The sequence below is a fragment of the Martes martes genome, assembly GCF_963455335.1.
Source record: "Martes martes genome assembly, chromosome: 12".
In the NCBI taxonomy this organism is placed as follows: domain Eukaryota; kingdom Metazoa; phylum Chordata; class Mammalia; order Carnivora; family Mustelidae; genus Martes; species Martes martes.
Window position 1 is genome coordinate 6,459,863 of NC_137900.1, and position 13,918 is coordinate 6,473,780.

Here is a 13,918-nt window from a genome sequence, read left to right on the forward strand (position 1 = left end):
GGTACCTAATGCCTTGCCAGGGTGAGACAAGATCCCAGCATCCTTGTACAGAGCAGAACATGCCAAGAGCTTTCCTGATTCATGGTCCACGGGTTCTTGCTGATGTACCCACTGGCCAAGGCCAGAAGTTGCTGCTCTGTGCATTGCTTGGGCACAGGGACCTGCTGCAGCTGGGAGGGCAGACCTGGAGTCTGCCCTTTGTACATTTGTCATGCAGCCATGAGCCCCCTCTCCCCTCCACGCACACACTGCCTTCCTTGACTTTGGGCTCTCTCCCCTTCTCCTGGCTTCCTCCTCAGGGGCAATCCTCTCTGTCCCCATAGCTTTCTTAGCACCTGGATAATCTCAATGGATTTAGGGTTCTGCACAGGACTAGGAAGGAGGATACCATCAAACAGTATCTACTTTTTAGGTCTCTTAGAATAACTTCTCTCAGACAAAGGAGCACAAATTACAAATCCTAGCTCAACAAATTTTCTTGCCATATTCCTGGACTGCCAATGGGCTTTAGAGCATAGAGTCCAGAATCTACAGCCTAGAGGCACAATGAGCAGCCCTGGGGGACTTCTGGGTGTAGGAAGCTGGGTACTATCTCGTTCTTAGAAGATGGGTGACTGAATTTTTATTGTAAGAAAGTGTAATCTCCATAATCATCTGCCTTTTCTCTGGGTCTGATGCTTCTGGGCATCCCATCTGGACTTGCAGGCCCATGTAGCATATGTAACAGAAAATATTTGTCATAGAGTATGTGTCCCTTTGGACAGTTTTGAGGAATTATTGCTTGAAGGAAAACAAAAGTTAGCCTAGCAGCTTTTAATGATAACTGTATAGCCTTGACTTTGAGAACTAAGAAGTTATCTCTAATATGAAGGAGTAAATGGGATTTGCCTCTGAACCAGCTCTTAGATGCTGGAAAAAAAAGTTCATTGGTTTATATTGAGTAGTTTAGACTACACTCACTTATGTTGAGTGTGTGTGTGTGTGTGTGTGTGTGTGTGTGTGGAGAGAGAGAGGAAGACAGACTAATATTTCCAGCCATTCAGTAGTGCATGGACAAAGACCTATCAACAAGTGTAGTCACCACTGGTCCATACAAGTGAGGGGTTTCACCATTGGGCAGCTTTGCCTTTTCTCATCCCATCTTTTGGTTAACTTGGAGGGGGGAAGAGTTTAGGGAAGACGTGATCTTGATTTCTGGAGAAGGGTTTGGAATCTAGTACAGGCCCTGGAATTGGAGTTTGGAATTCTGACAGGCCCTTTAACAACCTTCTTTTTTGTTTCCTTTATAAGGTCATTTGGGGTTACTCTGCCTCTGCTTCTGCCCGACCTGTCCCAGGGCCTCAGCCCTGCACCTGAGATCATAGCAATATTTTCCTAGGTTGGTTTCCTGCCTCTAGTCTTTGCTCTGTTTCCATATGTGCGGGAAGTAGTTGGACTATCCCCCTCATAGTTCTTCACCACAGCCATGCCTAAACACCTCCTATAGCATTTTTGGTGGGGGGTGAGGAGGTTGGCCTTGGAGGTCCTATATAATCTGGTAATCCTTCAATAAGAATGGGAATACCCAGGGCTCTCAGAGTACAGCCTGTGTGCTGGGCACTATTCTATGTGTTTTATACACATTGAGTTGCTAATTCTCCAGACAGCATCAGGGAGATAGGTGCAAGTCCCATCTCTATTTTCCAGATTAGGAAACAGAGGCACAGAGAGTTTAAGGAACTTGCCCAAGGTCACACGGCTGGTGAGGGAAGCCCTTCTGGCCCTCGCATTTCCATTCTCGCTGCTCGCCCATGCTGCTTGCACGCCACTTGCTCTCCTTCACTCTGGCCAGCCCACCCTTTGGCCGCCCTCTCCCGTGCAGTGTCAAGGGGCTCAGATCGGGTCTACTCCTCCGCCGCACTCCCTCTGGTGCGCACGGATCTTGTTCTTATCTGGACTCTGTGTGTGCTCAGCATCGTGGCGACTGAGTTTAAGATCGGGTGTTGCTTGAAATTCTTTCCAGCTGGTCAGAAGCTTTTTGTGGGCAAACCCAACAGCCTGAGGCTCCGCTGGCAGCACGGCACCAAGCCCACAGAGCGTGCTCCATCAATGCGACCTGACCAAGGGGGACAGAGGCAGTTTCCTCCCATTAAAGTGTGCACCCCCCTCCTCTGCTCCCAGCCTTTCTTACTGTTTATGGAAGTCCTGTCTTTATAGAGCCCATGTAAGAATTGCATCTTGAACTCCTTCACGTTCGCAGATCACTCCCCTGCTTTAAACCTGTGAATTCAGATGGTAAGCAAGCATCATCTGGCTGGTCGGTGGGCCCGCACGCCTCGGAGCGCACACTCTCTCTCGGAGCAGAGCCGCGGTACACAAATACCCACCAGCGAGCAGCACCTTCAGGCCTGCTCGGCGCCTCTGCTGCTGCTTCCGCCTTTGTGAGCCCTGATTTGCTTATTGAAACAATAGATCTACTCTCTTCCCGTGGGATTGTTCGAAAATTTGTCCAGGGAAAAGCAGTAAAATGTGCTTACATTTCCTCTTTGGTTTTCTAGGCTAATTGTTGGTGAACTTTATTTAACACTCTTGCTAAACTGAGAGTCTCTGAGGAGCCGAGCAGCTTTCAGTTAACTTGGCAAATCATTACAAGGGAGATCAGAAGGGTCAGCATAAGCACTCTGTACTAATTAGTTGATAATTGATGTACAATAGCTGACTGATGGGACTTTAGCATATAAACTTGGGGAATGTTGTTTAATATATCTTTACATCTTTATGAGGTGGTTCGGAGCGGTGTATTAATAACATCTTATCAGGAGTGCCCGGCGGTGGGGAGATGGATTGAGGCTTCATGTCCAGGAATCCAGGGCACTAAGTGGTACAGAAGGGAATATGATATTTTTTAATCTCTTGGGGTATAAATACGATTCCATTTAATGCAGGGATCAAATGAAATGAGTAATGCTAGCAATTCCATACTTGGGGGACAACATTCCTGAATGCTGACTAAGGTTAGCAGAGTGTTGGTGTGAAAGTTAGATCCTTTGTGGGGTAAGCTTGGTCGGTGCCAGCTGCACTCCGAAGGGCAGAGTGGTAGGAGAAATGCACAACTCGTGGGAATCTTCATTAATCTGGATTCAGCTTTGGCCTGTTCATTGGCTGGGACAGGGTTACTCACTTTGGAACGGAGTCATGAAAATAGGCTTTAGGGGATTCCCCCCTCCTTTTAAAATGTGATCTCCTGAATCCTTATCTCCCAATTATGAAATCTCCAGCCTTACTCTAGCTCGCTCCCATAACTGCCGCCTTCTGCATTCTGTCGTTTGCCAGCACGTGGCTTGCGTCTGGTTCATGTGCTCCTGCAGTTTTGTCCCTGAGTCCTCCAAATGAGTCTCGGGACAGCGAGGCTTCCGGCAGGCCACAACACTACCCCGGCCCAGGGTCCAGGTGCGTGGCGGCGGGCCGGGGGCACCAACGTCATCGGGCTTTGTTGGTTTGAGATGGAGCCTGTGAATTTGTAGTTTTGAAAAGCTTCCCTCGTAGCACTGATAGGCAACGAGGTGTGGAGCTGTTGGGGAACACATACCATCCAGGTGGTCCTCCAGGGTCTCCAGTGTTGGGGAACACATACCGTCCAGGTGGCCCACCGTCCGTCTGCTTCTTTCTCATGGCCAGACAGAGCCGCCTCCTGCAGGCAGCCCTGACTTCCCTTCCTTTCGCCCTGGTACAGCCATGCCTGTGCCCTTCTGTTTCCATGACTACCATCTCCTTCCTGTTCATGTGCTCATTCTTCCTTCATTTCTAGCTCATTGTTTTCCGAAGACTATTTTTGAATATCAGTCTTGGGTGAGCTCACAGGGAAAGGAAAAAAAAAACATATTGCATATTATTTGCTCCTCTAGGAGTTACATGCGTTTGCATTTTTAAAGGCTCTGAAAGTAAAGGCTCTGTAATATAAAGATGTAGTTTATCTTCACTGTGTTAGGGTTTCCTAAAGCTGTTTGACTGTGGATCTCTCCATGACCTTGCCTTATGTTTCCATTGAATACCCTTGGACTTCCTGAAGAACTTTGGGAAATGCCTTTGTGGTTAAAATTATTATTCTTCGCAGAACTGTCTGGTACTTGGATTTTTCTCCCGTCTCTGAATGCCTGTTTCTAGGATTCAGTTTCGTGCTTAATCCTACACCGGCCCTTGTCATTATCTGATTGTTCCTAGGTGAGCGTGCTTTGTCGCTACAGATTGTAAGTTCCATGGAGGCAGGACGCTCTATCCAGTATTCCTAACCTCCCACAGATCTTGTGCAGTTTTGAGCATTTGTAACATTTGCTGAATTGAAATGCTTTACCCCTGAATAGAAAACCAGTCATGTCATTCTGATTCTCACCATTTGGTGTTCTTAGCCATTTACCCATGCCTTGATGTATTTCAGAGTAACACTCTACACACTCACATATAGTCATTAAGTTGTCACTACTGTATCTCAGCAGTGAAACGTTACCAATTTGACAAAACACGACATAGCAAGCTGAGTATGTTTAGTATGCAAGAATTTCTTATTTCTAGTTTTAGGGAGGCATATGAATGAAGGCTGGAGAGCAGCTAAGAATAAGGTAGAATGGCAATGAGGAAAAAGGGAGGCCTGAAGCCTGGGGCCTATCTAGAGAAGGACAAGTCTACTGTGTGTTGAGGAGAAGGTCTTAGAAAGGGAAGTATCAGCCTTTAGTCCCTGGTCACTCTGGAGAAAAGAGGTGCTATAGACAATATCAGAAAGTACCAGAAATAAGTGCTTAAAATAAAATATAATTAAAACTTACAGTGTATTTATTAAGTGCCAAACCACTAAACATATGACTTATGTTAGATCTTTTAACCCTCAAAACAACTCATGAAGTGTGCATTAGTATTAATCCCATTTTAGAGATCAAGACAGTGAGGCACAGAGCGGTTAAGTAACTTGTCTAAGGTCACATGGTCAGTCCATGGTGGAGCTGGGGAGCTCGCCTGTGCTCATAACTGTTGTGCCTATTTGCACTTGGTTTTTTTTTCCTTTTCTGTTTTTCTACTTTTCCATTTGCATTCAGTGCCCTGATGTGTGGTGACTTACTAACCTACCTCAGCATGAGTCTTAAAACCTTTCCTTGAAATGCATGATCCTGGACTGGAAAATACTTGCTCTACAGGCTGTTCTTGGGATAATTGGTAATATTTGAATATTTGAATAGCAATGGTATATTACATGCCATTATTATGTCCTTGCTAAATGTCTTGAATTTGACGATTTTGCTATGGTTTTATGTATTTAGCAGTGAAGGACAGAAATCTGTGACTTATTCTTAAATGGTTCAACAAATTAGTAATAATACAGTAAGCTTATATAGAAGGGATATGGACAGATAAAGAGGTAAATACAATTTATTAATAGATAAAACAGTTTATTGTCCTTTTCTTGCAACTTTTCTATAGTTTTGAAAATTTTTTTAAAATTTTATATATTTAGGGCACCTGGGTGGCTCAGTTGTTTAAGCAACTGCCTTCGGCTCAGGTCATGATCCTGGAGTCCCGGGATCGAGTCCCGCATCAGGCTCCCAGCTCCATGGGGAGTCTGTTTCTCCCGCTGACCTCTCTCCTCTCATGCTCTCTCTCTCATTCTAAAAAAAAAAAAGAAGAAGAAGAAGAAAAAAAAGAAATTTAAAATTTTATATATTTATTAGAGAGAGAGAGAGGTGGTGAGAGAGAATACAAGCTGCGGGGAGGGGCAGAGGGAGACGTAGACTCCCTGCTAAGCCGGGAGCCTGACTCAGGACTCAATTCCAGGAACCAGAGATCATGACCTGAGCCGAAGGCAGATGCTTAACTGACTGAGCCACCCAGGTCCCCCTATAGTTTTGCAATGTTTTAAAGTGAAAGGCTGGGAAGGAAACCCAGGTCCTTAGAGGTGGTAAGACATTATACAGTTGGTATATGGTGCATTGGTAGTTAATGGTGGTGCGTGTCATATTGGTAGTATATGGTGGTGAGGCACATACTAATACATACTTACTCTTCTAATCCTCATTAACAACCCTATGAGTTAGGTACTACTACTGTCCCCATTTTAGGGATAGGACACTGAGGCACATAGACTTTAAAGACTTTGCCCATTGTCACACAGCCAGTGAGTTGGGGAGGCAGGACCTAGATCCTGATGTGTATTATTATTTCTGTCTCCATAACATCCTGGATTTGTGTTAGGTTGAACCATAGAGAAATTGTTTTTATTTGGTCATGTTTGAACTACAAGGAAAGCCACCTCCTGTGATCCACTCTAGAAGCAGGGATCACCTCTTCTTTAAGGAACAGTTGGTTTGATGTCCATCTTTTTAGCCAGAATAAGGGCCCCATGGGGCCCGAAACTCTGTCCATCTGTCTCTAGGAACTCCTTGGCTTATGGCTGGCCTTTGGTAAGTATCAGTTGAATGAACAGTAACAGCCAAAGAAACTTTGATTAGTTCTCCCAGACTCCCTCCCATGTATATGCCATTTCTGTTCCCGCTCCCCATATCCGTGTCATTTTTAGAGGAACCAGTGGATAACCACAAATCCTTCTGAAGGATGTAGCCTCAGCAGGGGTAACTGCGACACAAACAACTGTTTGACTTCAAGAGAACACTTTTAACTAATGAAGATGTTAATTAAAAACATGCCCCTGCTAGGATGACCTCTCAGTTCAGAAACTCAGAAAGGCACTCCATTTGTACTCCCCACCAGCACGCAGTGATCTTGGCTTGAATGTACGTAGTACTCAGAAGGCCATCTACTCGGATCCTGGTTTGAGCAGTAAACACATTTTTAAAAAACATCATGCAGCCTCTAAAAATAAGCGGTATTTCAAAACGAAAACGGCACACAAGTAGTTGGCACATCTGGTAGACAGAAAAGCTGTATGGTTTGTTTTCAGGGAATGACAAGCCAAGGAACATTCAAACTTGGCCAGTTGAAAACTTTTCTTCTATCTGTGGTGACACCTGGTTTTAAAAAAGTTGGCTTGAGCCTTGAAGCAGAGAGAATATTGGAAGCGTGTAGAGAATTAAATAGCATCATTTACTGTCTTGTTTTGTGCAAAGAATTATAAGGAACTGTTTTCTTCTTCAGGGAAGAGAGTGGAACAAAAAAGCAGCGAGGGCATGAGCAGTGATAGTAAGAATCCCGATAATAACATCTGATGTCCGTTGAGTACCTAGTACATGATAGAAGGTGTGCTCTAGAGTCCTTCGTGTGTCCAATGAATACGAGATGCACAGCAATTTTAAGAGGCAATGTTATTTTTACTCCTACTTTACAGGTGGGAAGGCATACGGATGCTTCAGTAATTGCCGGGGGTCACAGGACCAGCACAGGTGCAGGGGGGCGGCCCCAAGGCAGGCCATCTCCAGGGCCCAGAGCCCAGAGCCCAGAGCACAGCGTGGTTCCAAGCAGTCTGGTGGTGGTCGTTGCATTTGGCACTATGAAAACAACATTGGAGTTGGATGGTTGCATTCGGCACCACTGGGTCTTGGTCAAGCTATTCTTTGCCTCCACTTGTGAGACAGATGATGCCATTTTCCAGAACATTCTCACAGCTATGCCACAAACATTACTTGTTTCCCATAAACTTATGTTCACCCTCGTGCTTCAAGGGTGCCATTTATGATATCTTTCAGAAGCTGTCATTACAGGAGGTTCACGGTGGCCAGTGGATTTGGGAGAGGAGGTGGAGGAGCCAAAGCGACGGGGATACTGGGCAAGGGAGGATCAGGGTCTCCGTATTACAGAGTGGGAAGATCATCAGAATGTGTGGATCCGGGCTAGAGAGTTACAAAGGCAGCCTTGACCAGCATTCAGTTCTCACCCAGGAAGATGGGTTTGTAGTGATGTTCCCCGTGGGGCTTCATCTTCAGTTCTGACCGACTTCCAGGTACTGTGGGGGAGCATCAAGGGACTGGCTTAGTTGGAGTTTGTTTTTGAAAACCAGTGCCGTTTTAAATAAAAAAACAAACCAGGAGGGTTTCAGTGGAAATAATGTGTGAGTATTTAATATTCATGTACAACTGTCTTTTATTTTCATTCATTCATTAAAATTTTTGTTCATTGAGGTATCATTGACATGTAACATTCTAATAGTTTCAGGTGTGCGACATAGTGATTCACTCTTTACAGGCACTGTGAAATGATCAGCACAGGAAGGCCACGGGCCACTGGTCTCCACACATTGTTTTCCTTCTCTTTCTCGTGATGAGGACTTTTCAGATTTACTTCCTTAATAACCTGCAGTATGCAATACTGTACTACTAACTACAGTCACCGTGCTGTCCATTACATGCCCAGGACTTATGTATTTTATAACTGGGAACTGTAGGTCGCCTTGACCGCCCCTCTCCCTGGAGCCACTAATCTGTTCTCTGTATCCACATTCACTCATTCTGAACTTCATCGGCAGACATTTGTGTGTACGTGGTACAAGCCCTGGGCTAGGTGCCGAGGAAGCAGAGCTGCCTCAGACAAGGTCTTTGTCTTCAAATGTGATAAAATATAAGAGGAGAACGTGGCAGGCATGTCAACGTGAGAGTTCCCTAAAGGTGCTGAGGCAGATGTGTTATGAGAGATGGGGGGGGGGACAAAAGGAAGACTTGGTCACATCTGCCCAGCTGGCAGCGGGGGAGGGGCAGCCAGAGAGGAGGTGACCTTTGAGTTGAGAGTGTGAAGGTGAAGAGGGGCTCAGTAGTTGGACAAGTGAGGGGAAGGGTGTTCCAGGCAGAGAGGAGAGCATGAACAAGATGAGGGTTAAGTGAAAAGTTTCAACAATCATACTTGTATTTAATGATTCTAAGGTGTGCATATTTCCACATCAGAATGTCTCTGAAATCTTGATACCATGCGCTAGGTTCATCAGCCGTGCATGTTCTTACCGGCACATAAAATAATATCAGGCCTTACAATATATGGCACCTTAGCTTCGAGGGAAGAAAGTATCAGTGTGCTTTGTCATCAAGTGGCATTTCCAGCTGTTAGCTGTATTTGTTTTAATGGTAGATATTAGTGCCTTTTTATTGGGAAGGAATCGGGCATTAAATGACAGATGAGTAGATGATATTGAGTTTGACAAACTACCCGACATCTGATGTTGCTTTTCATAGTGTGGCTGGTAGTGATGGAATGTGGGGAGGCGATTCAAGTGTCTCACATATTGGACTAGACTCCAAGCTATCACGTCACCTCTTTCCGAGGTAGAAAAGGGAGTTTGAAAGGCAAATGGCAGGTAGCTTGTTGGAACTTACAAAGAAACTAAACTTAGGATCATTGTGTAAAAACGTGCCCACTACTTTTGGTGTCAGGATGGAGACCTGAAGGTACAGTGTTCTGTGAGTTATGAAAGCAGACAGACTATCTATGATCAGTCTCTCAAGGCACAAGAAGATGCATCAGATTGCAGGGGCAGAGAGAGGGAGCGAGGGGCAGGTTCTGGAAAAAAAAAAAAATGTCTGAAAAAAAATCGGAGAGAAATTTCTGTTGGAACTAATGATCTTGGCAAGTACCCAAGGAAGAAACCAAGCATCCAGTACCTAAACTTAAACACACAGGCACCATGAAAATACACCCTAGTAGAATCCATTTCTGCGCTGTCATTGAATCCCTGTGTGGCCTTGGGCAAGTGAATTACCACTGGGATTTCCCAGAGGACTGGACTAAAAAAGCAGGTTCCTGCCAGCTAAAAACTGCAACTCTCTCAGCATTTTTGAGATGTGGTTTCATTGATGAGAGCATGGTGATTGCTCTAAGGTCTTGTTTATCCTTTAGTTCTGTGGGCTCTTGGAAGAGAGTGTTACAAAAGATGACAAAGTCATTTTTTTGGTTATTGATTTAATTTCTGGAAAAACAAAATAGGAACTTATGTCCCCTAGGGCTAAGGAAAGTTACTGTGATGATTTTCCACTTACTTTGATCCCAAATATATCAATGAGAAATATGGGGAATTTGGTGAGAAAATTTTAGAGTCTAATTTGTTAAAATCTGACATCATATTTATTTTTGTTTGAAATGGGAACACAGTGTACAGTCACTGAGACTTGACCAGGTAGTTTGCAAAAAATGTTTGAGAAAGGACATCCATGTGAAAAAAATGTCTAGAATGATTCAACCGGTATTATTATTATTATTTTTTTATAAATGAGTCATGGCTGTGTTTGACTTTCTCTTCTATGCTTTTCACTTCTCCGTAATGACACAGATTTTTGTGGGTTTCTTTTTTATTTTCTTCCTTCTTTGAGAATATACCACATTTTACTACATTTGAAGATTGTTACTAATGAAATGATAAATCTGTGTTGAATTTGGTTACCATGCTGCTTTTAGAATAAGTGTTTTATTTATGGCTCTTTCATCCTGGGTTTTTTTTTTTTTTTCTTTTAATTGGATCTATGTCCAATGACAGTGTACTGGGATGAAGAGAAGAAATCAAGATTGAAGATACTCAGCCAGACTTTATCCCTTTAAAGAGACTTTTTGGAAGGCCAGAATTGGAAGGAAGTAAGCCAGTTAAATAAGTGTTATTTGGCCATGTCAACTTTCCTTGATGGGCAATTCAAGATATTAGCTATTCTAGAGAAACTTCTAGATATAAGTAAGCCCATCTACTTACCACCTTGACTCTTTAGGTAGGGAGATGATAAAATATGATTCTTCATAACTGGATACTTATACATAGAAGGAGCAAAATGTAAGCACATTTTATATGAATGGTGATTATCGAAGGGTTTTTATTGTAGCAATGGCTTTTTCATTGGAAATACAGAAAGCTTTGGGTATCACTAATACTAAAAATGAACAAAAAGGTGATCCAAGGACTGTCTTGAAAGAGGAGTCCTGATAGAATTGGGCACATGTGTGTATTTACTGATTTCTGATGTAAGGGACATGAAAGCTAACCTGATTCATTTGTTTTTAGGGGCTCTTGGCTTTGGGCCTCAGTGCAAGTCCATTGGAAAAGGCAGCTGCAACAATCTAGTGGTCACCAGCAGTCCCATGATGGTTCAGCGACTGGGACCCAATTCACCTCCAGCAAGCCAGGTCTCTACAGCATGCAACCAGATCAGTCCTAGCTTACAGAGGGCAATGAATGCTGCCAGCCTGCATATACCTCCTTCAGATACCAGGTCTCATGTTACTTTTTTTTTCTCCCTTTCTGTGGTATAATCACACCCCACGTGTGTTTTCCCTTCCCTTCCTGAACACATGCATACACCACACACACCACACACACGTACACACACACACAATTTGAAATTTGTAGGGGAAAGGGTATAAAAACAAAGTATGTGTCATTATATCCTCTTAATTGGGAAGAATGGCTTCCTCCCAGCTGTCTTGTAGTGTGAGTGTAGTCAATGCCCAGTGTGAGACTTTTGGGCCTTCGTCACAAAAGCCCAGTGTGTAAACGTGGCAGTTTGGTGAGGGTAGAGAATTGTGATGGGCCACGTACATCTCTTACCTGCTCATTTTCTAGGGTATGGGTTGCAGTGTCCCCAGGCCGCTTTACCATCTGTTTTGTCTGTCCATCTATCCACCCGGATATCTTTTAAGTACCTACTGTCTGCACAATACAATAGTTGAAGTTTAGGGAGATGGTAGAAAAAGTAAAGAGAGAAGTCATGAATTTCGAGACTTCATGATGTGTCTGGAAGACACACTTTCATGCATGAATTACATAGCATTTCGACATGATGTCTGATTAGGTGCTAGAATAAGGGGATCCAATAAATGCCGTGTGTCATTCCGTACGGGAGAGCATTGAATAGGAAAGGGAAATCACCCTTTCAGACACATTTTTATGTCTCTCAAGGTTGATATTATAGGGGACATAAAACCAAAACACTGTGTAATGTGTAAGGTCCATTTCCATGTTTGAAATGAATTATTTCATCTTATATGTAGCCTTCTTGGGGAAAGAGTTTTTACCTCTTCTTCCTGCCTCTGCTCTAGCTGTGCATTTGCAAAGGAATCGGGCTTTGTGGGCCTCTGCTTCCTCTTCTCGGAGGCTGGAATCTGTTGAGGTGTCTCACAGTTGTGGGGTCCTATGTCTTCTCCCAGCCTTTCTCCTCTTCCTCCTGTATCCTTTTCCTCCTTGTATCTCTGCCCTGTCCTCCCAACCACTACTTGAGACTCAGAAATCATAGTTCCTGGATCTTTTTTTTTTTTTTTTTTCAATGCCAGTTTTTTCATGAGATGGAGACTTGTTTTTCACCTAAGAATTTTTGGGATAGAAGCTGCTGCTGTCCTTTTCCCATTGATGATTATGCCTTGAGGGACTCCTCAGACTTGCTGAGTGTTGCATGTAAAATGAACTGTACTCAGGTGGTAGGTGTCATTGGAAAGCCTTCAGCTTCCTGTCTGTGGCAAGTCCAGCCCATGCCTTGAAGGCAGAGAGTCATAATTAACGGAGAAAGTGGCGGTAGGCAGGGCGGGCGCTGCCCCAGCCACGTGCCTTATGCAATTCCTTTCATGAATCGGCCAGAGAAGGGTCATTATCTCAGTGTTTTCTGGCATATTTGATTCCTTAGCATAATTTTATATCCTTCAAGGACAGCATCTTAAAGATGCATTGACATGTGTTTTGACTGTGTATTCCGTGAGTCCTCCTATGGAAATAATTCTTCGGCAGGATGAGCAAAGGAACAGGAGCTAGGAGGTCCAGTGGCTTGGCGAAGTATGGAAATTACTTTTAGCAATCTGGGAAGGTTGCATTTATTTGTGATCCTTAAATTGGTTTGTGTGTTCCATCAGGGAAAAGAAGGGTAGGAGGCAACAGTTCAGCTTGAGGGCATTTTGCTGCCTAAAGATAAAGAGAAGATGGAGAGAGGAATCATCTCTACGTGTTTTCCACTGGAGACACGCCAGAGGAAGTGGCTTGGGAGGGGGCATGCGCTGTACGCTGTGAGTGATGGCTGTCCTCTAGAAAGCTGTAAGATTTATTGTTTTTTCCTGGTTATCTATGTACTTGTTATTCATTGTAGAAAATATGGAAAGTATGGAAGAGCACGCGGTAGTGGATGGTCGTCATCCTGAACCCTAGCACCCACAGGCAACTGTGTGACCGATTTGGATACATTCCCTTCGCGTTACACACAAATGAATTCACAATAAGCACAGGTTTTCCTTTCCACCAAATTGACCTATAATTACTGACATCGTGTTATAATTACCATTTTTTTTTAGTTCATAAAAACACCTTCTTCTGTAGTGAAAACCTTCTTCAGTATAGTATAATGGCTTCTTCCTGCCCCAGATTCCATTTTATTTAAAAAAAAAAAAACACCTCTAATTTTTATTTTAAAAATTTAATTTTAAAAATTGCATTTGGAGATGTCCAGTTTCGTGGCTTTTGCTCTGAATTCCCAAATTGCACTGTAGCAGAGATCTACCCACTGATACACTCACCAGTCATCTGACAGTTCCTGCTTCCTTACTAAATATTGGGAACTATTATGATACCTTTTGGCAATTGGATGTACAAATTGTTACTTTATCTTAATTTGAGTTTTCTTAATTATTGATAATATTGAGTAGTCTCCATAGATTTACTGTTTGTATTTCTTCTTTTGATGTCCCTTGACTGTCTCCTAGAGTGCTCACTTTGGAAGAAGCACTCTTCTGTAGCTTCATTGGGTCCTGTTTAATGAGTGATGCACATTGTGCCCTGATGCTGTAAGTTTGCCCTTATTACCTTCCCAGCCATTTCTGACTAGCCCCATTTGATGACACATGCAGACTACACCTTACCTTCTTAAAGATCCAGAAGCCATTCTTGATTTAGGCATTGCCAAAACTCTGTAATACAGAGGCCATGGTATGTATGTACCCTCAAATGACAAATACTGATACGATACCATCTCACAGTGGTTTCACGTACCATACAGTAGAA

General features: G+C 43.5%; 1 protein-coding gene across 1 annotated transcript in view; it reads left to right on the forward strand.

Moving 5' to 3' along the window:
• Nucleotides 1-13,918, forward strand: part of GLIS3 (GLIS family zinc finger 3) — a gene marked incomplete at both ends in the record, with an annotated part of 427,960 nt that overhangs the window by 115,200 nt on the left and 298,842 nt on the right. Inside the window, one exon of the mRNA XM_080820268.1 lies at nucleotides 10,946-11,153. Coding sequence (XP_080676394.1) covers nucleotides 10,946-11,153 — 208 coding nt within the window. The remainder of the gene's footprint in view (nucleotides 1-10,945; nucleotides 11,154-13,918) is intronic.